The sequence below is a fragment of the Phodopus roborovskii genome, unplaced genomic scaffold (genome assembly GCF_943737965.1).
Source record: "Phodopus roborovskii unplaced genomic scaffold, PHOROB, whole genome shotgun sequence".
Classification (NCBI taxonomy): Eukaryota; Metazoa; Chordata; class Mammalia; order Rodentia; family Cricetidae; genus Phodopus; species Phodopus roborovskii.
In genome coordinates, this window is record NW_026126102.1 from 162651 (window position 1) to 185782 (window position 23132).

A 23132-nucleotide genomic window follows, 5' to 3' on the forward strand; every position below is an offset into this window, starting at 1 on the left:
ACTCAATAGCAGACAAAACACAAAAGGAATTCTCATAAGAAGACATCCTCCTTTAATTCCTCCTTTTCTTTTTATTCCCCTTGGATAGGGTTTTCCTGAGTTTTGTAGGTGTGCACCATTATTCTGGTTTATTCATCCCCCTTGCCAACATAACCATCTCTTGGGAATCAAAATTTAACATGAGTTTCAGTGAGGGCAAACCATGTTCCAATCCACAGCATCATGCTGCTGCAAGTACACGTTAATTTTCTGTCTCTCCCTACCCTTTCCCTTCCTCCCTCTGTTATTTTATGTGTACTATGTTTTGCCAACATATTAATGGGTTTTTCCTTTAAAATACACAATGTATGGTTACTCCAAATGCAGCAGTACTCCATTTATTTAAATATATGTTTAGAAAACATCAAGAAGTTTCAAATGAGTGTATTGCCTTTTAATTTATTATATTTTGTATCTTCTAAGATATTTGTGGGGTCTAGAATGTATGTAAGATAGTAGTTTGATTCATTCAGTTGCTAATACTATGCCATGCATCTCTACACAGCACAGAGTTATAACAAGTTATGACTAAATTATGTGAGTGAAGAAATAAGGAAAATCAGTGTAAAATATTTGTTTACAAGTTTTAATTTCATGTACTGCTAAGGATTTGTTTGGTTTTGAGACATGGTTTCTGTGTAGTCTATTCTGGCCTGGAACTTGCTATATAATACAGTCTTGTCTTAAACTTGAGATAAACCTTCCTTAGCCTCCCTATCGCTAGGATTAGAGACATAGTCTACCATGTCTGCCTAGAGTATATATTAGTTGGAGTAGCTGATAGATTTCTGGCTTATTTATTTGAAAGAAAGGGTCTCATGTACTCCAGGTTGTTGGTAAATGCTGTGTGTGACCTTGAACTTCTGATCTTCTGTTTGTACCTCCTGAGTGCTAGGTTTATAGACATATGTCATTAACTTGTTTTTGCAATACTGGTAGTGGAACCCAGCGATTCATGGATGCTAGAAAAGCATTCTACCAGCTAAGATACATCCCCAGCCCCACATTTTATTTTAGATTTTTACTATAAGCTGTTATTACTATATTTAGTAGGATCAAAATTAGAATAGAAGGGCTAGTCATAGCTCAATGGTTGGTCACATATTTAATATTCAGGATACCCTTGGTTTGATTCCCAGCCATACACAAAAAGAAAGAGTGGAATTTGTATGTTTACATGGAAATTATCACTTATTTTGAGCGTTGACACTTCCTATGTAGCCTCACATTTTTACTTTCTGCTAGCATTTTTCTGTTCGGATGTTTTTATACTAATTTTTTTTTGGTGCACTATTCTCCAGAAGCAGTGGCTGTTTGCTACGTGACTGGTTTAAAAAAAAAAAAAAAGGGTGGGTATTTAGTTAATGTTGTTTAATAAGTTATATTCCAGGGTCTTCAAAACTGTGTGATTGATTAGAATGAATCAGAGGATCCAGGGGATAGTCATATTCATGCCTATGGTCTATTATAACCAAAGTTATAACACAACGTCAACAAAGAGAAAAGGTACATGGAGTAAAGTCCAAATGAAACTTCTAAAAGTCACTCACTGTTTTAGTTTGGGTTTCATTTGCAATGAAGAGACACCCACGGCAATGTTGCACAAATTCTAATAGGTGGGGAAAGCTGAAAGATCAGAGAAGCAAAGCAGCTAACCACTAGCTCTTACCTCTACTGAATCCCCAGGCCCAAGGGGCAATCTTGTTTCTAGAAATCCTCAGACTGACTGCTTTTCAGCCTGCCCTGAGCTCCAGTCTCCTCCTACTTTATATTTCTCTCTCTGCCCTTTTTGTCTTCACCTCCTTAGTGCTGAGATTTAAGGTGTGCCACTCCCAAGTGCTGGGATCACCTTTGTGCGAGCTGTTTCTCTTTTAGACTCCATCAATTTAATGTCACCCAGGGTGGCCTTGAACTAACAGAGATCCATCTGCCTCTGCCTCCTGAGTGCTGGGGTTAAAGTTGTGTGCCACGGCTGCCTGATCTCAATGGCTAACTAGTATGGTTGCTGGAATTAAAGATTTGTGCAACCACTGCCTGGCCTCTATGGATAACTAGTATGGCTAGCTTTGCCCTCTGATCCTCAGGAAATCTTTATTTGTTAGGTCAGAAACAAAATATCACCACACAGCAATTCTTACAAATGCAGACATTTATTTGGAATGACTTGCTTATGGTTTCAGAGGCTCAGTCCATTATCATCATGATGGGATCATGGTGGTGTGCAGGTAGACCTGGTGCTGGAGTAGTAGCTGAGAGTCCTATATTTTGCAGGCAATGGGAAGTCAACTGATAGTCACACTGAGGGAAACTTAAGCAAAGCAGACCTCAAACCAGCCTCCTCAGTGACACACTTCCTTCAACAAGGCCATACCACACCTTCTAACAGTGCCACTCCATTTGGGGGCCATTTTCCTTCAAACCAGCACACTCATCTTGGAGTGCTCTAGTACACACTTCCTTTAGCATTCAATTACCACACGTCCAAAGTGTTGCTTACTAGAGAAGCCCATTAGAGATTCCTGCTAAAGAGATTTATAGGGGCCGGCTTCCTATGTGCCTGGCTTATTCCATTCTACTTGACAAAGAGTGTTAAGGCTAAGCCACATTTTTTTTTTCCAAATTGCCTGTGTGTGATGAGTTGTGATTACAAGCGATGTTTTCATGTCAGTGAAGAGGACTGTTTTATCATTCATGTACCAAGACTAATGAAAGACCAATAATTTCAGGGAACTCTTTATGAGATGAAAAGAATTGTAAGGTATGAATATAATTTCACCAAGAGAGGAGGAGAATATCCTATGAAATATTTCAGAGGCAGGAGAGATAGTATATACCTATAATCCCAGCACTCAGGATGAGAAGGTCAGAGAATCATACGTTTTAGTCTAGCCTTGGCTATGTAGTGAGTTTGAGGCCAGGCTAGGCTACAGAATAAGACCTTGTCTCAAACAAACTAAAGGTATTTAGGGAAAGAGGGGGGGTATTATAAGTATGTGATATGCCTACATAATAATTCATTGTGGGGTTTTTTGGCAGGGGGTGGTGGTGTTGAGCCAGAGTTTCTCTGTGTAGCTTTAGATCCTGTCCTGGAACTTGCTTTGTAGACCAGGCTGGCCTTGAACTCACAGAGATTTTCCTGCTTCTGCTTCCCCAATGCTGGGATTAAAGGCATGTGTTACCACCGCTCAGCTTTTCATTGTGGTTTTCATGCAAATGCACAATGACTTAAAATGGAACCACCAAGGACCAGATATAAAGAGAACCTTGTTAAACTAAAACAAACAAACAAACAAACAACAACAACAACAACAAAAAAACCAAGTTAAGAACACGTAATACAAATAAATAAATGGTCCAGAAACTGATATTGGGATTCAAACTTCAAGCTAAAGATCAGAAAAGCAAAGCAGCTGGCTACTAGCTTCTTACCTCTACCTCAGGCTGGATGGGCCTCAGACTGTACCCTCTCCCCAGCGTTGCTGGAGAATGAATGCCTCTTATTGTCTACTTGTTCTGGTGCTGGTATTAAAGATGTGATATATAATTCTCTTGTAGGCTGATTTAATCTTGTGTAGATTTGGGTGGCTTTAGACTCACAGAGATCCATCTACCTCTTAATCCTGAGTCCTAGGATTAAAGGTGTATACCACCATCTCCTAACCTCTGGCTGCTGGGATTAAAAGTGTGTGTCACCACTGCCTGATCTCTATAGCTTGAGGCTGACTTTACTTTTCTGAATCCACAGTCAAGCTTTAATAAATCATAAATAAGGTATCAATACGAGAACATGTAGACTAGAAGCCCTAGCCATATTCTAGTCTTAAGTCTAGCAGCTTTGGAGTTTTTGTTGTTGTTGTCGTCATCGTTGTTGTTGTTTCCTACTCGGGGACAGAAAACAAGGCTTTGAGCCTTCTATACTGTGTTGGTCTTAAATTACTTTCTCAAAGTTGAATCTCTAAAGGTACAAATTTGTATGTAAATAGAATACTCCCCCCCCCCAAAAAAAACCCTGGCAGTTAACCTGAGAATTTATGAAAAGTTTGTATGTTTCAGCTTTGGTTTTTGATTGATAAAATTGTCATAGTAAATTCACACATAGGCTTGAAAGCCAGGTATGGTGGCACATTTCTGTAATCCCAGTTTTGGCTACATAGTGAATTCTAGGAAAGTTTGGGGGTACATGAAACTGTGTCCATAAGCAAAACAAAATAAAACAAGTAATTGTTGTAGTGGTCCTCAAGGGTAACCTACAGAAGCAGGTATAGAATTCGGCCTGCAGAAATGTGCCTTCACCTCAGACATGTTCACAGATTATAGCTACAGTGAAGATTAAATGGTAATGAAAAGTTAGACCTCTTCTGCCTCATTGCATAAAATAAGTCATGAATGCATGGCATAAGAGGGACCTGGACCTATGGAATAGAAGCTAAAGGTGAAAGGCAGTGAAACACCATTATCTAGACTCAATATTACTACTGTAACCATTAATGCATTCAAACTGTAGTTAGCTACATTGAGCCTATACCAGACCAGCCCTATTAACATTCAGTCAAAGAAATAGGAGAGGGATCACAGGATCACCCTTTATCTCTGAACTGTTAACCATCATTAGATTCTGAGAAGGTGGAAGTGATTGTCTTAATTGTACATCCTCTGCTGTTCCCACCACCTTCCAGTTGATAGCTCCAAACCAACAATTACACACATGGCCCTGTTTAATCTTGGTGGCTCACAGAAGAAAATGAACATACAAATGTATAAGAGAAATTTTAAGGGAGGTTAAATGGTATGCAAAACTGGTAGGAAGTTGGAGATGAGGAGTGGCCAATATTTAAAGTGTACATATGTGAAATTGACAGACGCTTAATGGAAATAATTCTTTAAAAAATGGTTTGGCAAGATATTCAGATCTGTGTTTGATCCCAGAGACTCACATTAAGGTGGAAGGAAAGAATGGACTTTACCCAGTAGGCCCCTGACCTCTACATGTGTGCCTCCTATGTCTTACATAATAATAAATGTAATTTTGAAATTTTAAAAAGAAAGATAATTATACAATACTAGAAATATTAACCTTAGGAAAATTAGTTACAAAAATTATTAGTAAGCAGCCTGAGGAAAGTTAGCTAACAAAACAAACATTATGGTCATAGTCTCAATAAAATAAGATTATTTAAATATTGGATAAAGACTATAAAATCAGTGTGTTGGACTGATATAGAAATCATCCTATAACTTTCTATTATAAAATTTAAAACTTAGATAAAATGTATGGTATTTGGGAAAATATAGCAACAAGCATTGAGCATTCCTTTTGATAATTTCATAAACATTTTATCTTATATACAAAGTTCATAGCTGATGGCATAATCATGTAGTTGCACACTATGTGGCAGCATGACTGAATAAAGAAACTAAATGATAACTAAATGATACACATGAATAATATTTTAAGTGAAAAAAACATACTGAGCAATACATTGTAAAGCAGTATGGTACTATTTGTGCATGTCTTAAAATGCCAAGATAATGCACAGTTCAGAGGAAAACTTGTAGTAAAATAGAAGTGACAGATATCGAAAGTAGGGAGTTAGCTCTTAGAAAAAAAGCAGGAAAAAATGGACCATATTTTAGACTTCATCTGTATCAAGTAAAGTTACAATATTGATGAAGATGAGCTATGAAAGCACAGCTGGTCATTATGTGCTATGATTTTTATATGAAGATTTAAAATACTTTTCAGTGCAATACAATTGAAAAAGTGAAGAAGCCTGTTAACTTTATTTTTTATTTGTATTCAAATTATGTTTAAATTATCTAGTAGATAATTTCCTGTACTTTCTTCTTTTATGGCCAAATATTTTTAAAAATAAGAACAAAATGGTTCATAGTGATTGCGTGATTTTTCAGGTCAGTTTGTGTGTAGTAGTCCAGTGAAGAGATTTTCTTCCTTTATCTCTGTCTCTGTTGCCGCATGTCTCTTACAGTCTATTTTCAGGGATTTTGTTTTTATAATCTGGGCTTTCCACCTCTTATGGTCCTTTTCTGAGCTCCTCAGCCCTGCTTGTAGGGTCTGTCTTCTTGCTTTCTGTCAGACTCCATCTTTTGCTTGCTATCATCTTCATCTCTCCATTCTGTGCCTTTGCCTCAGTGTAGAGCTCTTTCTCCTTTGATGACATTTATGTTACTCTGTCTGTCCCTGTCCTAAATATTCATCAGTTCCTTACCTGTTTTACTCTGGCTTGTTTTGCTTCTTTTGGTTTACTTAGTTTTTTCCTGATTAATATACTTATGTTCTATTTATTTTATTTAGGTAAAACTACTTCTACTTCTAACCCAAGTAGCCCAGCTCCAGATTGGTACAAAGATTTTGTTACAGATGCTGATGCAGAGGTTTTAGAACATTCTGGAAAAATGGTACTACTTTTTGAAATTCTTCGAATGGCTGAAGAAATTGGGGATAAAGTGTAAGCCTTTTCATTCATCTGTTATATAAATTAACTTTTTGGTACCTTTACTATTGTTTATAAATTTTACTTAAATATGATATGTTTTCTTCTCATGTAAAGTTGTAATTTCTTTTATTATTGCAATGCCATACTACAATCAGTTACCTTGTAAATGGCTGTTTATGAGTACATAATTAAGTTCTTCCTTCAGTGCTTCAGGGTTTGATTCAGAAAAAAAAATCCTGTTTTGGTTCAGAAATAATAGAAATTGATAGATTAAATATGGGTAATAAATAAAGAATGAATGCTAGATCTGCAACTGAATGTCTTGTGGGTTATGGTATTATTTACTAAAATGAGGTCTAAAGAGTAAGTAAGTGTATTAGAAGAAATAGAGTTTTCTTTGGGCCATGCTAAGTTTGAATAGCATGGTAGTCATTCATGAAAGATGAAAAGTAGGAAGGTAGATGTTTGAGCTAAGAGCTCATGCAAAGGGATAAATATGTCTTACCACAGCATGTTTTTTTTTTTTTTTTTGTTTGTTTGTTTGTTTTTCTGTTATCAACTTCTCTGGTTCAAAATTAACTTGACAGGTTGAGGGTAACTATAGCTTAATGGTAGAGTGCTTGCCTAGTGTGTAGAAGACTATAAGATTTGATAATTAGTACCTTCAGAGATTTTTTTTTTTTTTAATTTGGATATCATCTGTCTTAGTCACTTTTTCATTGTTGTGACAAAACCTGAAAGAAACAACTTTCTTAATGGTGGAGAGTTTACTTTGCCTTATGGTTTCAGAGGGATTTTTAGTCCATTCACCACAAAGGAATAAACATGGCAAAGGCAGTGTGAAGTGGCCATTGTTCATATACAGCAGGAAGTAGATAAAGCCTATCTACCCTCAGCGATCTATGTTTTCAAGTATTGCATTTAAAAGTTTCTAATTACTTGTGCATTTGTTGCCTGTGATGAAGTCACAAGAAAACTTTGGGAGTCAGTTCTTTCATTCCATCATGTGGTACCCAGGTATTGAACTCAAGTTGTTCCACCTAATGGAAAGCAATTTTACCCACTGAGCCATCTTGTCAATCTTATATTGCTCTTTATAGTTTCACATGGAATACTAATAAAGTAGTTGAAGCTAAAAGGGCTTATACAGGAATGAACATTTTTTTTTATCAATTAGAGATCAATTTGTCTTTATATTATTTGCAACTAGGAAACATTCGTTCTTAATGACTCTTCTTTGCCATGGTACTTAGCTCAGTGATTCCTAGACTAGTCTTATTTGCTGATCAGTTCAGGCTGACCTCTTGTCCAGCATAATTGTCCAAATTCCATATTAATAGCAATTAAATAGCATTTCTAGGAACTAAAATTCCTATTTATAGGGACTATCAAGAACTTAGTTTAGAGTTCAGAATCAGTTGCTTCAGTGAAGTGTTTGATTCTGGGAAGACAGTTGAGACAGCTGAACTGTTGCTGTGTCTGTGCCTAGACTCTGTTCCTGCCTTTTCAGTGATTTAGAGCTGTTACTTTTTGGTTGTTTTTTGTTGGTTTGTCCTGTGCCCAACATTCATGCAAATCTTACAAGCAGATTGTTAATTTCTTCAACGTATATCTTGTTGAGGCTTTTGGATTTGGGGGGGGGGTTGAGACAGGGTTTCTCTGTGGATTTGGAGGCTGTCCTTGACCAGGCTCGTCTCGAATACACAGAGATCCATCCGCCTCTGCCTCCTGAGTACTGGGATTAAAGGCATGTGCCACTACCAGGCTTTTGGACTTTAATCATAAAATTTTGTGTTAAATTCATAGTTAATTAGGAAACATAATAACTGGGTTGATCTGTGTTTCTAAAGTCTTGTTTTTAGCCAGTCGCTCATATCCCTGGACTTGATTGAAGACTTTCTTGAATTGGCTAGTAGGGAGAAAACAGAAGATAAAGATAAACCTCTTATTTATAAAGGTGAGTTATAAGAATGCCTACTTTATTATACATCCTAAAACACTCATTTGATCATATATAAACATTTTTTAAGGATAAAGGAAACCAAGTTACCCAATGTCTCACAACCCTAACATGCCAAATTAGCCTGGATTTTCTCCTTGTCTTTATTCACAGTCACCTGATTAGTCTGTTTCTATTTCTCATCCTTCCCTTTCAGCCCCTATTTTAAAACAGGACCTTAATGTTTAACTAGGCTGGCCCAAAACTGCATTTTGGGATTACTGCATTGTCTATTTTGGTTGCTTGGTTTGATTTGTTTTGTTCCGTTAAGTTAAATCTTTCTGTGTATACTTGAGGTCTGCAACATGGCATTATGGGATACAAATAGTAAAATGACTACTATAGTAAGTTATATTAATGTATCTCTCATCCTGTTATTCTTTTGTGACAAGATTTGCTAAAATACATTTAACAAAAATCTGTAACATAGTAATAATACATAGTCTTTTATCATTGGCTTCTATCACTTGATGAAGTAATTTCAATGTTAATGTATTTTTGGCAGTTGTTATTAAGTTACACTTTGTGTGTGATCTAATATCTCACTGCCTGCCTAATTCCACATTTTGATCACTCAATCACTGATATTGTGTGTGTTCTTTGGGCTGTTGTAGCTGATGTTTTGATTATTTTGAGTTTTTGTTATTTAAACACTAATTTTTCAAACCTTTTGAATAGAATTGCCAGGCTGTCAAGTAGTAGTTCTATAGGATAGTTCTCTATTAAGCTCATTGAAGAGTCTGGAGATGTAGCTCAGTGATAGTGCATGTGACTTGGGTGTTCAAAGTCCTGAGTTTCAGCTCCAATACCACAAGGAACAAAAATCAGCCTGTTTGTTACCAACACATAGTAGGGAGGCAGACCTTGGGCCTTGAGCTGTGGGCTTAGGCTGTGGGCTGCTTCCCACATTGGTCTGTGTAGTCTATTTGTTTCACTATGCTTTTCAGCTGTCCTATCTACTTTTTCATGGTTCCTGATGTTTTCCTTTTTTTCTCTCTTCAGAATAAAGTTCTTGGTTACTCTGATTTTTTTTCCCCTCATTTTTCTGACAGGGTTTCTCTGTGTAACAGCTCTGGCTGTCTTGAAACTCACTCTGTAGATCAGGATGACCTCAAACTCACAGAGATCCTTCTGCCTCTTTAAAACCTGCTGAGTGCTGGGTTTAAAAGTGTGCCCTGCTGCCTGGCAGTTACTCTGATTCTTAGATTTCAAAGACAGCTTAAATCGTCATTTTTACTCAAAGTCCTTGACTTTGTTTTAGGGAGTTTCTTGGTTTGTTTTGTTTTTGCTTCATCCTCCCAGGTGATGATACATATTATATTTTTCTGATCACTAGTAAAGTTGACCTGTTTTTTGTTTTTGTTTTTAAACATGCTTATCAGTTTATTTCCTTTTTTGTGGTGGGGTTCGAGACAGGGTTTTTCTGTGTAACCCTGGTTATCCTGGAACTGACTCTAGACCAGGCTGGCCTCAAACTCGCAGAGACCCACCTGCCTCTGCCTCCCAAGTGCTGGGATTAAAGGCGTGTGCCACCATTGCCTGGCTTGGTATATTTCTAATTTTGTAAATTATGTTTGGCAGACCTTTGCTTTAGCTACAAAAGTTTTTTTTTTTAAGTGACTATTACTACTACTGCTAGGAGTGGCACTGTGATTGGGTACTTTAGATTTAAAGACTACCTCATTAAGTCATGATAGAGAGCTTGATCAAACATTATAGCCCTAATTGCAAAGTTTGGGATTGGGAATCTAAAGTTTTTTAAGTATCAAAATTTGGAAGACTGAATTTTAATTTAGATTAGCAGATTTTGATTAGGAATTATCTAGCAGTCTGTACATTATATCAAAGTTCAGAGAACTCCAGAATCTTGGAAGTATTAGATACTGACCAATTTGGCAAAGTTCCAGACCAGTGAAGGTAGAGGACAGCTTTGGTTGACATTTCTCAGTTTTTTTCTACCTTTTGTTTTAGCAAGGGTGATGAATTTATTCATGATGAAATTAATTATCCTTTATCTTTCTGTTGAGTGTAGTAACAGAGTACTGTGATTCTGGCACTAGGAAAGCAGAAACAAAAAGGACTGTATGTTCAGTTGGCATTCTAGGATATGGAGCGAGAACCTGTCTCAATACAACACTGAAAAGTGGGGGAGGAGGATATATTTTGTACATAAAGAATAAATAGAACTCATTTATGTTTTCATTCCTTAGGATGTAACCTCAGGGCAATGTACATGCTAGAAAAGAGTGCGCCACTGAGTATTCTCTACAGTAATATAATCCACCTTGTTTTTGTTTTGTTTTTGTATGTGTGCCTGTACACATATGCCTCTGAGTAAATGGATACGAGAGGTCAGCCTCAGGTATCTTCCTCAGTCACTCTTTATCTTATTTTTTAAAACAAGTTCTCTCACTGAATCGAGCTCCCAGTTCCAGCTAGACTGACTGACTAGTGAGCCCTGGGCATCAGGTGCCCACCACCACGCCCCAGGTGCTGGGGATCAGAACTCAGATCCTCCGTGCACAGCAAGCATGGAGCTGTTAACCCATTTTGTTTCTGTTCCTAAATTCAGAGTCTTGAACTCACTCTGTATCTTAGCTTGGCCTTGAAGTTCTGATCCCTCTGCCTTTACTTCCCAAGTAGTGATGGAATTGTGTGCACATAACCTCTACCACATCTGGTTTTATTTCATACTGAGGATCCCGGGCTCCATGCAGGCTGCCATCTGAGCTACATCTCTAATGCTCATTTTGATTTTTGAGAGTGGTTAGTTATAGAATGCTAGCCTGGCCTGGAACTTGAAATTCTCCATCAGCCTTTCTAGTCCTGGGATTGTAGGCATGTACTATTACACCTGGCCTATCATGCACTTAGACTTTCTTATTACATTTATTTAGTGTGTGGGTGTGGGTGTTTGCATATATGAGTGATGTTAAAGAATAATTTGAGGTCAGCTTTCTCTTTCTACCTGGTGGGGCCTGGGATCAAATTCAGGTTAAGTCTTGTGACAAGAACCTTTAGCCATTCAGCCATCTTGCTTTTAAGTGGTGCTCAAAGAAGAAAATCTGCCAATATTAGCAGAGTAACATATTAAATTGCTCTTTTAAATTTTCTTATTCCATTTTCAGGTGAAGGGAAGTGGCTCCGAAATATTGACTATTACCGCTTGGATGGTTCTACTACTGCACAATCAAGGAAGAAGTGGGCTGAAGAATTTAATGATGAAACCAATGTGAGGTATGAAGCTTTTCTGTATATATAGGTGTTTTTAAGTTAGGATCAGTAAAATTAGATGTTTAATATATCCTCTTATCCTTTCATTTTTTAATAAATGATGTAATCAAGGCCCAAACCATGTCAATCACAATCTTCACCCTCATATTTGCTCATGGCATCCTATACATTATAGCCATATGAGTCTTAACTTCTTTCACTTACTAAAATGTATTTGAGCCAGACATGGTAGGTTAGCACATGATTTAATTCCAGCATTTGTGAGGCAGAAGCTGGTGGGTCTTTGTAAGTTCAATGTCAGCCTGGTCTACATAGCAAATTACAGGCCAGCCAGGACAACATTGTGAGATTTTTGTCTCAAAAATGTATTTGTGATTTATGTTTATTTCCTTTTTATGTTTAAATTCTAGGTTATCATAGGGATATATACAGTTTATGTAGCATTACCTTCTCAGGGACATCTGAATTATTTCCAGGTTTTGGAATTAAAGCTATTATGAATATTCTTGTACAAGTGTTGTCATCAGTGGCCTAGGTATGATGCAGTCTGAAGATCATAATTGTTGATTTGTATGCTAATTGTTTTGTGCTTTTATTTTTTTTTAATTTTTTTTTTTTTTGCGGGGGTGAGGGGGAGATGTGGTTTCTTTGTATAACAGCCTTGGCTGTCCTGGAATTGACTTTGTAGATCAGACTGGCTTGCAATTCAGACATCCACTTGCCTCTTATCTCCCCAGTACTGGGATTAAAGGTTTGCACCAGCACCCCTGGCTAATTTAGTGTTTATCTATCTATGAGATTGTCTATTTTCTACAATGACTATGATTTTGTATTCCTTTCAGCAATGTAAGACACTTCGAGGTCTGCATTCTTCTCGGGACTTAGTATTGTCATGTTTTAACAAAATCTAGTTTGTTTGTTCATTCATTCAAGTTGTCCAAAGGCGCGGTACACTATTCTGGAGGAACTGCAATACCAGGTTGATGTGTGGGGTGGACAGAAACTGCTCCTATTAAATCTCTTAGCTCCAACAATCCATGTATCATACTCTCCTTGGCTAGATCATACATAAGACATTAAACTGATAACAGATACTACACTTGATTTTAGCCAAAAGGCCGAGAAACAATCCTCATGTGATTTTTTTTTTTTTTTAACTAGCTTTTCTCCAATCATAAGTGATTGTGTATATTGATAATTTTTTATTTAAATTTTTATTTAAAACAATTTTATACATACTATATCTTGATCATATTCTATCCCCTCCCCCAGCTCCTCTTAATCTTTAAGACACCTTTAATTACAAATTATTGGAGTTTTTAATATTAATAATATAATTAATGTGATAATAATACAGTGTTTTTCTTTGTTGTGGGAAGCTGATTCACTTAAACCACTGTAGATAAAGTGGGCTACATGTATATACCTTTGTAATATTAAAGTCATAATAACTAAGCATTTATTTTACATTTTAATTTTTAGAGGGCGATTATTTATCATTTCCACCAAAGCAGGATCTCTTGGAATTAACCTGGTAGCTGCTAATAGAGTGATTATATTTGATGCTTCTTGGAATCCATCTTATGACATCCAGAGTATATTCAGAGTTTATCGCTTTGGACAAACTAAGCCTGTTTACGTATATAGGTTCTTAGCTCAGGTAGGTTTGTAATTTGCATTCTTTTCATACTAAACAGAACATGTACAGATGAAATGGATAATAATTTATGCATGCACAGCATAGGTCTCTTAGAAAGAGACAGCATTGAGAATATTCTGTAAATAAAGCAGATGTCAAATTAACCTTCAGACAGAAGCCAGACTTAGTGGTGATCCTAGCTCATAGGACATGTAGGCAGGAGGGTGGCAGTTTTAACGGCAGCCTCAGTTACAAAGTAAAGCCCCCGTTTAAAACAAGATCCACGCCACCTCAGAATTCAGATCTTAATAATTCAACAAAATTGAAGATGCATTTCAAGGTCTTTATGTTTGTAGAGTCAAGTTGTCCTTTTAACTGGCACATCTGCTGTAGGAGCAGGTCAGGCATATACTCTCCATCTGCACTCAAATCTGGGTTTCTCTCAATTACAGCCTGGGATTTCCTGGCAGACCTGTACTTACTTGATCTTCCTGAGTGTAGCATGTGACTGTAAACTCTTTCCTGTTCCTTAAAATGTACAGCTTCTTTATATTTTAGTCTATAAGTAAGAAATAGTATATGTCAACATTCTAGTTTATATTGAATTAAAGCTACTGAAGGAAGTTGTAGTTATTGCTTGCTTATTATATATTACCCTAAAATCTGCTTTCTTGCATTCTTATTTCAGTACCAATCTAAATTTGTATTTCATGTACCTTTTATTTTTGATTATCCTGGTATCTGCCTGCTCTTTGGTTTTCACCAAGTATAGAACTATCTCAAGGCAGCACAGAGATTTAGTTTGGTCAGATGATTTAGAATAACTCTTCATAGTCTATTTTTTAAATTTGATGACAGATTAAGATGGTAAGTTTTCTTGCACAGATGAGCTCTGTCATGAGTGGAGGGGCACTGCTGGGGAAAATTTGTGGCAACATATGACCTTGAAAATTTAGCATTTCATATTAACCAATACTAGATTTATCCATAAGTTTCATGTTGACCAAATTTTCCTTATCTGTATAATGTTCCTTTTTGTTTGTTTGTTTTTACAAAGGGAACCATGGAAGATAAGATTTATGATCGACAGGTAACAAAGCAGTCACTATCTTTCCGAGTTGTTGATCAACAGCAGGTTGAACGTCATTTTACCATGAATGAGCTTACTGAACTTTATACTTTTGAGCCAGACTTACTAGATGACCCTAACTCAGAAAAGAAGAAGAAAAGGGATACCCCCATGCTGCCAAAGGTATGTGTATTCAGATTATTAGGTTAACAAACCAAATGTCAACAGGGACCAAGGAAATTATACTACTACAATGAAAGTGAGAGTGCATACTTCACAGCTTTTTCAGAGACTAAGTTTATATTTAATTAGCTTTAATCTATAATTATACATGAAAGGATGCTTGATTACTTCTCCATATAACACAAAGAAGATATTATTTCTGAAAAGCATGCTTTATGCTAAATAACATTCCCACCACCAGAAAGAAGTCTGAGCAGAAACTTGAGTGAAAATCTTTGAGACTGTATTTTTTTTCAAGCTTCAAATTGAGTGCATGTATATTTGTTTATTACTAAGTTAGCTATGTTTTGTCAGTGGCATGGGTATAGTGTAGTTACTCAATAAATGTATTTGTCTCTTAGGCAGTATAGTGTAGTTACTCATAAATGTTGTATTTGTCTCTTAGGCTTGAATTTTCAAGTTCATTTCATTGTGCCAATACTTTGAAAATATGTATTTTGACATTTGCAGTGAAACATTACTTGTTATTTGAACCTGTTTTTATTAAAGATATATCAAAGCTACCTCCTACTATTACAGTAAAATTGTGACCATAGTCCCTGTTATCAATAGGATTTCTTTGTGTAGCCCTGGTTGTCCTGCCTCTGCCTCCCATGTGCTGGGATTAAAGGCCAGCTCCATACAATGTATTTCGATCATGTTTTCTTCCTTCCCCCAACTCCCAGCTCCTCCCCACCTCCCTATCCACCCAACTTTATGTTATTCCTCCCTTTTTTTGTTTTGGCATTTTCCCCCTCCTTTATGGTTTTCATTTTTTGGTTTTTTTATTATTGTTCATTTTTAAGACCATTAAAATTGATGTGTCTTCTTTGTTAATTTTTTTATTAAAGTTACTCATTTATTTTCAAAGAAGAAAACTGATTTCTCTTCATCCCTTTCCTCAACTAGTGTTATCTAAATAGTTATTAAGTAGCATGCCTTTTTATTTAAAAAGTTACTATTTTCCTGAAAGTACTTAATTTTTATTTACCTGATGTGATTATGTGTCTTTCTGCCTTATCACTTTCTCTTTATTGCATAATTTTTGTTCTTGTATTTCTTTTAGTATTTAGTTGTACTTCTCACCTTTCTAATTAGATTTGATGTCTCACACTTATTTTGTTAGACACTTGACTGGTTTGGTTTCTTAATTTTATAGCTCTTTAAAGGCAAGAACTCCATTCTTCGATTGGTCTCTTCCATAGCGAGAAATGTAACACTGGGTACTTTGATCCTTACTGATCTACTGTTGCTGAAAAGTGTGGTTACAGGTGATTGAGTGCTTAGTCTCACTCTGTTAGTCACTCAGGGTAGATTTCTGACAGGAAGATAGTTGATTAATTTTACGTTGTATGTGGTTTTGTTTGGGTCTTTTTGTGCTGCAGGGATTGAACCCAGGACTTTGCACATGCTCCACATGTTCTTTAATGCTAAGCCACAAACCAGCCCTTCATATTATGTCCTTAATCTGCCACATTAGTCAGCTTCATTCATATAGTACATATATTTCCATACATCGACATGTGGGATTCTTAATTGTTACAAATGATCATTTTTTTAAGCTAATTTTGGGATCTTCTAAATCATGTCTCCTAAATGTGTATATTCATCTCTTTTTGGTTCTTTAGGTTTTATGATATAGGGTCTTCCTATATAGCTTAAACTCACCTTGAACTCACTATGTAGCTCAGGCTGTCCTTGAACACCTGGCAGTCCTCTTGCTTTAGTATTCTAAAGGCCGGGATTACAGGTTTTAATTATATATAGTACCCAGCAACTTGAGAAGGAAAGGTTTTCTTTGGCTTATAAGTTTAGTAGTTCACCATCAGGGAAGTCAAGGCAGAGACTGAGATGCAGGAACTGAAACAGACTGTGGAGAAGTGGTGCTTAGTAGCTTGCTCCCCTGGTCTTTTTAGTTTGCTTTCTTACACAGCCATAGACCACTTGCCCAGGAGTGACACCACCCACAGTGGACTGGTCCCTCTCATATAAATCATCAATCAAGAAAATGCCCTACAGACTTGTCTACAGGCCAGTCTAATGGAGAGATTTTCTCTAGTACGGTTCCATGTCCCAGACAATTTCAGCTTGAATCAAGTTGACCAAAACAGCAACAACAAAAAACAACTGGGATACTAACTTCCATTCCACCCTTTGTATAATGTTCTTTATTCATTCATTGGAAGCCTTCACCAAACTTACAAATTGGCCAAAACAATAGAATTGGTGACTGATTCTCACCTATTTGTTTCTTAAATATTAATTTGTCACCTTTGTTAACATCTATGTAAATTTTCTTTGGAAAAATGTTTTTTTTTTCTGTCAATAAACTTATAGATTGCATGCATAGATTCAGTGATAAAGTCTTGGCTAGGACCACATTTCATAATACACCTAAGTAGGTGTTTTGTTCCTTTTAAGTATAGTGTACACAGCCTAAGTTCAGTACCCTTTATTAAGAACAAAAGCCAGTAGAACTGGCCTAGAAGTGTCTCTGCACCTTCCCTTTTCAGCACTGTGCCACTTCTGTCTCTAACTGTGGACTGCATGTTGGTAATTATAGGGAAGACAAAATGGAGATTTAAGCTAAAGTACCCTAAGTGAGACTTTAGGTTGGCTTTCTCCACCCTGACTTTGTGTACAATTTTCTCTTCTAGTGTATAGTCCTTTCAAGCTTTGATACCTCAAAGCATAGCTTACTGAACAGAGATGTTATTGTACAGTTTACTAGCCAGCATATGATAATATAAGGTTTTACATTTGTCATTCCTAACACTAGAGAAGAATAGTCTCCCTTAAAATAAATTGATGTAAAGAATGGGATAGCTAATCAACTTATTTTGGGAACCTCCTCTGAGCTTGTATACATTTACTTTTGAGACATAAGAACCACATGGTGGCACATGAGCCCAATTTTTGCTGGCTTCTAAGAAGCCAAATTTCTAATTGAAATATGAAGTTTAATGCCATTGTCGTTTACTTCTCTGCCTCTTTTATTATAAGTTTAGTCTTTTTTGTTCAATAAAGCAAAGTCTAGTATATTCACACATATGCATTAACTGGTACAAAAGGGCTTATTTTTATCTGAGTAAGACTAGAATACCAGAAGATACAACAACCTTAAGAGGAATTATTTTAGTTTTGCTATTACTTTGTAGGTTATTAAAGTCTCTTATTTGGTGTTTGTTGGGATAGTTGATGCCAGGTAGAAGGAACACAACTAGCTTGGGTCTTTTCCTTATTCCAAGTCATCTGCTAAACATCCTTTTGGAAGTTAACTGTATTCCTTCCTTTAACTTTTAAGGTGGTGGGCATGACACCACATTGTAAGTGTTGACAACTCACAGGAGTTTGTTCTTTCCTTTTATCCCACATGGATTGAATGGCAAACACCTTTACTTACTGAGCCATCTCACTAGCCCCTGTGTTTGTTTTGAGATAGTCTCACCCTGTAGTGGAGACTGGCATGGAACTTACTGTGTAACCTAGACTGGACTAAATTCATAGCATTCCTCCTGTCTTAGGCTCTAAAGTGCTAAGATGGCAGAAATGAATTACCACACCTGGCTCTTAGGAAATAGTCTTAAGCAAGCCACATAAGCTTTGTAGACCTTGCTGTGCTCAAGACAGTAACACTATCCTTCACAGATACACTTTCTCTCTCTCTCTCTCTCTTCCTCCCTCCCTCCCTCCCTCCGTGTGTGTGTGTGTGTGTGTGTGTGTGTGTGTGTGTGTTAGTGTTATAACAAGCCAGCCTCACCCAGGAACCTTGAGGTTCCTCTCTCTCTCTCTCACACACACACACTCTCATGCACACATACACATTGTCTCACGTGTGGTAACTATACCAATATTTGCTACTGGTTTTCATTCCATAGTTGTTATAGTGTTGCCGTTTTGCTAAGTTAATTTCTTTGTGTAGCTTTAGATCCTTTCCTGGAACTTACTGTGTAGACCAGGCTGGCCTTGAACTCACAGAGATCTGCCTGCCTCTACCTCTTGAGTGCTGGGATTAAAGGTATGTGCCACCATCACCTGGCTAGACTTAAGTTATTGAAAAAAAGCAACACATGAGGTATTTATCCTTATAAAATCAAAGTCTGACATATGAATGAAAACATTTAGGGGCTGAAGGAATTAACCTTAGCAATACTGTAGAAGAAATATGTATTGGAGGCTTGGCTTTCCTTAGAGATTGCTTGTATCAGTTGGCAGAACAATAACATTAATTACTAAATACTGATAATCACTTCCAATGAAGCTAATATAAGTTGCCAAAAAATGAATAGCTTTTCCAGTAACTAAGGGTTTTCTTCCCCCCTTTCTTAGATAACACAGGAGAAGAATTATCTTTTAGCCACCTGATACTTATGCAGTGTTTATGTTTTTTAGACTATCTTATTTAATAGAAAAATCTCAGTTTTTAATTATTTCTGTAGAAATTTTGAGTACTCCTGGTGTCTTCCTACACACTACATTAAATATACTTGCTATTAGTGCTTTATAGTGCTGATTTGTGTCTTCTTTCTACCCTTTTCTTTCTGTTTTTTAAACACAAGAAAAACTAGTAAGAAGCCAAGGCCACCAAGTCTTTCTTTAGGTTATAAAGACCATGGTGCCAAAGATACCTCCAGATAGCATATTCCCCAACTTTGGCAAGCTACACTGCCTTAGAAATTATTGCCAGTGGAAATTACATCATATATAATGTATCCTTTCTGGCCAGGGTGTTTTGTAAGATTCCGTTGGGGAAGGATTGAGCTGGACTTCTAAAATTGTTCCCTTATGTGGAGTTTGAACCACTACAAATATTTGCTACTTGCTAAACCTAGTGATGCATGCCTGTGATCCCATCTGAGGCACGATGGTTATAAGTTCAAGGCCCATACTGGTTCATTTCTGTAGTGTCATCCTTAATGTGGGTATAGTAATACATGCTTCATAGGGATATGAACATTGGGTATTCCATGTGATGTTCTTAGGATAGTACTACCATACAAGATGTATATTCTGCTCAGCTCAAAAAATTCTATGGTGGGATAACTTGGGTTCCCATCTCAAATTGAGAGCATTATGCTATTTTGATATTGGACTAAGTGTAATGGCCCACTCTTTTAGAGATCAACTTATCCCAATATTCTGTTTGACATTCTGGGGTCGTGGCTTCTTTACTGCAAAGAAAGTATAGAAAACTTTGTTAATTTTGAAAATCTTCCCTTTTTTGAGGCTCTTACTATATAGCTCTGGTTGGCCTGGAACTTGTTATATAGGCAAGGCTGGCTTTCAGCCCACAGAGATCTGCCTATCCCTGCCTCCCAAGTGCTAGGATTAAAGATATGCACCAAGGCACCTGCCTTATGGAAATTTTCAAGCCAGAAAAATATAATATCCACAGAGCATTCGTGTAGATCTGTCCATTGTTAGTATTTTCCTGTATTGGCCTCACCTATTTTAGTGAAAAAATTTTTCACCACAAGCATTGTGGTTTATGATTTATAAAGATTTATTCATGGTGAAATGACTTAGTTTTGAAAGTTAAGATTCCCAGCGCTCATGTATAAGTTAGTCATGGCACCCCCAGTGCTGGGAAAGGGGTGGAGATGGGGGGGTCTCTGGGGCTCATTGATTAGCCAGTCAGATCAATGAGCTCCAGTTCAGTGAGATATCTTGTCTCCGGAAATGTGGTAGAAAGCAGTCAGAAAGACACTTGATGTCAACTACTGGGCACTTATGACTTAAGCATTCATCTCCAAAGTAGTAAGATATTTCTTATATAATACCCATACTATAAAATGAATAACTTAATTGTCTAATATTATCCAATATTCAGTGATTTATTTATATGCAGCCAGCTGTCTCTGAAGCCTTATAACTACTTTGTTAATATTGAGATGCACTCAAGTCTCACATAGTACATTTGGTTACAGAGACTTTTGCTGTAACTTTCTCTTTAATTGTGTGCAATCTCTTTTGTCCGTTCTGTGGTTCTTTCTTTCCTGGTATGGTCTGAGGCGCATGTGTGTGGGGGCACTAGATTCCTTTATTTTCAAAAGCTTTATTTTAATTTTAGGCGTGCGCATGTGTGTGGTGTGTGTACACCCATGGAAGCCAAAGGCAGCTTATCCCCTAAAGCTGGATTTACAGGTTGTTGTGAGCCACCTGATGTGGTTCTGGGAATCAAACTTGGGTACTCTAGAAGAGTAATATGTGCTCGTAGCCACTGAGCTATCTCAATAGTCCCCAGCTAATTTTTTTAATTTTTAAAATCAAAATTATGTCTACGTATACACTACATGTTGTGTGTATACATGTAGATATATGTATTATTAAGACAGGTTTGAGTATTCGCTCTTTGGCAGCTGTATGCTTATAATTTTCTTGGAAATGGTGTTAGAAAAACTAATAAATAATACCAGTGGAGTTTCCATGGTAGCTTACCAAGAGGAAAAACTACTTTGAAGAGAACGGTTCAGTTCTTTGATACTATGGATGGACATATGATCCTGTCTGAACCATTACACATATCAATACAAAAGCCATTGATTAACTGGGCCCTGTGTCAGGCTTCATGTGTGGTGTTGCCTGTAGTACTTAAAAACTGAGGCTTAATAAAAGTAATATGTTCAGACATAGAGCTAGTAAGTGGGAGAAACTAGAATTGAAATGCACTTACAGCCTTTGATCTTCACTGTCTAGTACAAGATCTATAGGCTGCATATGGCTATTTATACTAAAATTTAAAACTTCAGTTCTTTCCTAGAATACAGTTGAAGAGGAGGAGGAGTGATGATGAGCACAAAGAGGTCAAGACCGAGCTAGAGAAACCCACAGAAAGAGCTGATCTGAACAAGGGGGAGCTCATGGATCCCAGACTGATAGGCTGGGAAACCAGCATAAGACCTACCCAGACCCCCTGAGTGTGGTGTCAGTTAGGAGGACTGGACAGTCTATGGGGCCTCTGGTAGTGGATCAGTATTTATCCCGAGTATATGAATAGACTTTGGGAGCCCATCCCACATAGAGGGATACTCTCTCAGCCTAGACACACAAGGAAGGGCCTGGGCCCTGTTCCACATGATATGACAGACTTTGAAGACTCCCCATGGAAGGTCTCACCCTCGCTTAGGAGCAGAAAGGGAATGGGATGGGGCTTGGGAGGGGGACAGGGAGTAGGGGGAGGGAGGGAACTCGGATTGACATGCAAAACAAGCTTGTTGCAAATTTAAATAAAAATTATCATATAAAAAAAGAAAGCCACAAATAAAGGTAATAGAAAATGTGTTATAAAAAAAAGCAAACGAACAAACTTCAGTTCTTGGCCAGGCAATGGTGACATACACCTTATTTCCCAGCACTCAGGAGGCAGAGGCAGGCAGATCTCTGAGTTCGAGGCGAGGCCGATCTACAGAGCAAGTTCCAGGACAGCCAGGGCTACATAGAGAAACTTTGTCTCAGAAAACAAAAACAAGTAAATTTTTAGTTATTCAGAACTACTACTATGGTTTATACTTATATGATCATGTGTATGTTTCATTTAAATCCTGCCACAACTTCCATCTGAAATTCGGAAAGCTAATATGGGTTTTTAACATGTTAGAGGAAGAAGAGTAGCAGAAGCTAAAGCTGTGCCCCCTTTAGGGGGATTTCTAGATTCAGTTACTAGATTACTAGATTGCATAGCTAAAGCTTTTGTATTACATTTATTATTTTGGACCAATAAAAGGACAGAAGTTGCAGAAGAGGGTGTTTTTGTTTTGTTTGTTCTTATGGTTCAATATAGGAATTACTGGATGGCTTTCTTCCTATCTTTTAAATGTGTATATCCTTTGTATCATTTACTTGTCTTCTGATGTTTTCATTCCTATTCTCTATGTGTTATAACACACCTATTTTGACTGAGAGAGTACCAATGTTTACAAAAACAAGCAGTTGCTCATGTGAACTACAGATTGTTTAAGATGGAAATGATTTCCAATTTAGGTCCTACTTGGAAAACTATAGACTTTAGAACAGCTGTGGTCATACGAAATCCACCATGACGGCTCTCCATCTCATAGGGTCATGTAGCTCGTGTAATCATTGCAACCTGATAACCAATTTTTGAGGTTTAAATAGTTTAAATACTAAGTATAGAGCCTAGCTCTAAAAATGTTAAAGAAGAAAACCATTCTTATTTAATATGGTTTTTGCTTTCTAATGTCAGCTTGGCAGACATGCCTCTTCTTTCCCTGGAAGTGACAAGTTCTATGGTTGTCACTAATTTCCACCAATTGCTAATGTTCTTTAGCAAAGGTTAGATGCTCCAGAAACAATAGTCTAACATGATGTTCAATAAGCTCTCTAGTTACTCACTGCATACTCTACAGTTTTTCTCCCACTACAATCTGGGGAAGAAACTGGCTTCAAATGTAAAGGAAAAGCTTTTGTACCATAGTTATTAAATTTCTTCACTAAAATGCTAGACATCTTCAAGTA

The 23132-nt window shown here is 37.0% G+C and overlaps 1 protein-coding gene and 1 non-coding gene across 10 annotated transcripts in view; one reads left to right on the forward strand and one right to left on the reverse strand.

Annotated features, from left to right (window-relative positions):
• Positions 1-23132, forward strand: part of Atrx (ATRX chromatin remodeler) — a 150973-nt gene that overhangs the window by 113918 nt on the left and 13923 nt on the right. For all 9 annotated transcript variants that reach the window (XM_051179455.1, XM_051179454.1, XM_051179456.1 and 6 more), the window contains 5 exons: positions 6353-6506; positions 8345-8451; positions 11622-11730; positions 13210-13387; positions 14424-14618. In XM_051179455.1, the coding sequence (XP_051035412.1) occupies positions 6353-6506; positions 8345-8451; positions 11622-11730; positions 13210-13387; positions 14424-14618 (743 nt within the window). The remainder of the gene's footprint in view (positions 1-6352; positions 6507-8344; positions 8452-11621; positions 11731-13209; positions 13388-14423; positions 14619-23132) is intronic.
• On the reverse strand, positions 12671-12857 carry LOC127218439 (U2 spliceosomal RNA). Its single transcript, XR_007834194.1, has one exon. It is a non-coding gene; the product is annotated as a U2 spliceosomal RNA (small nuclear RNA).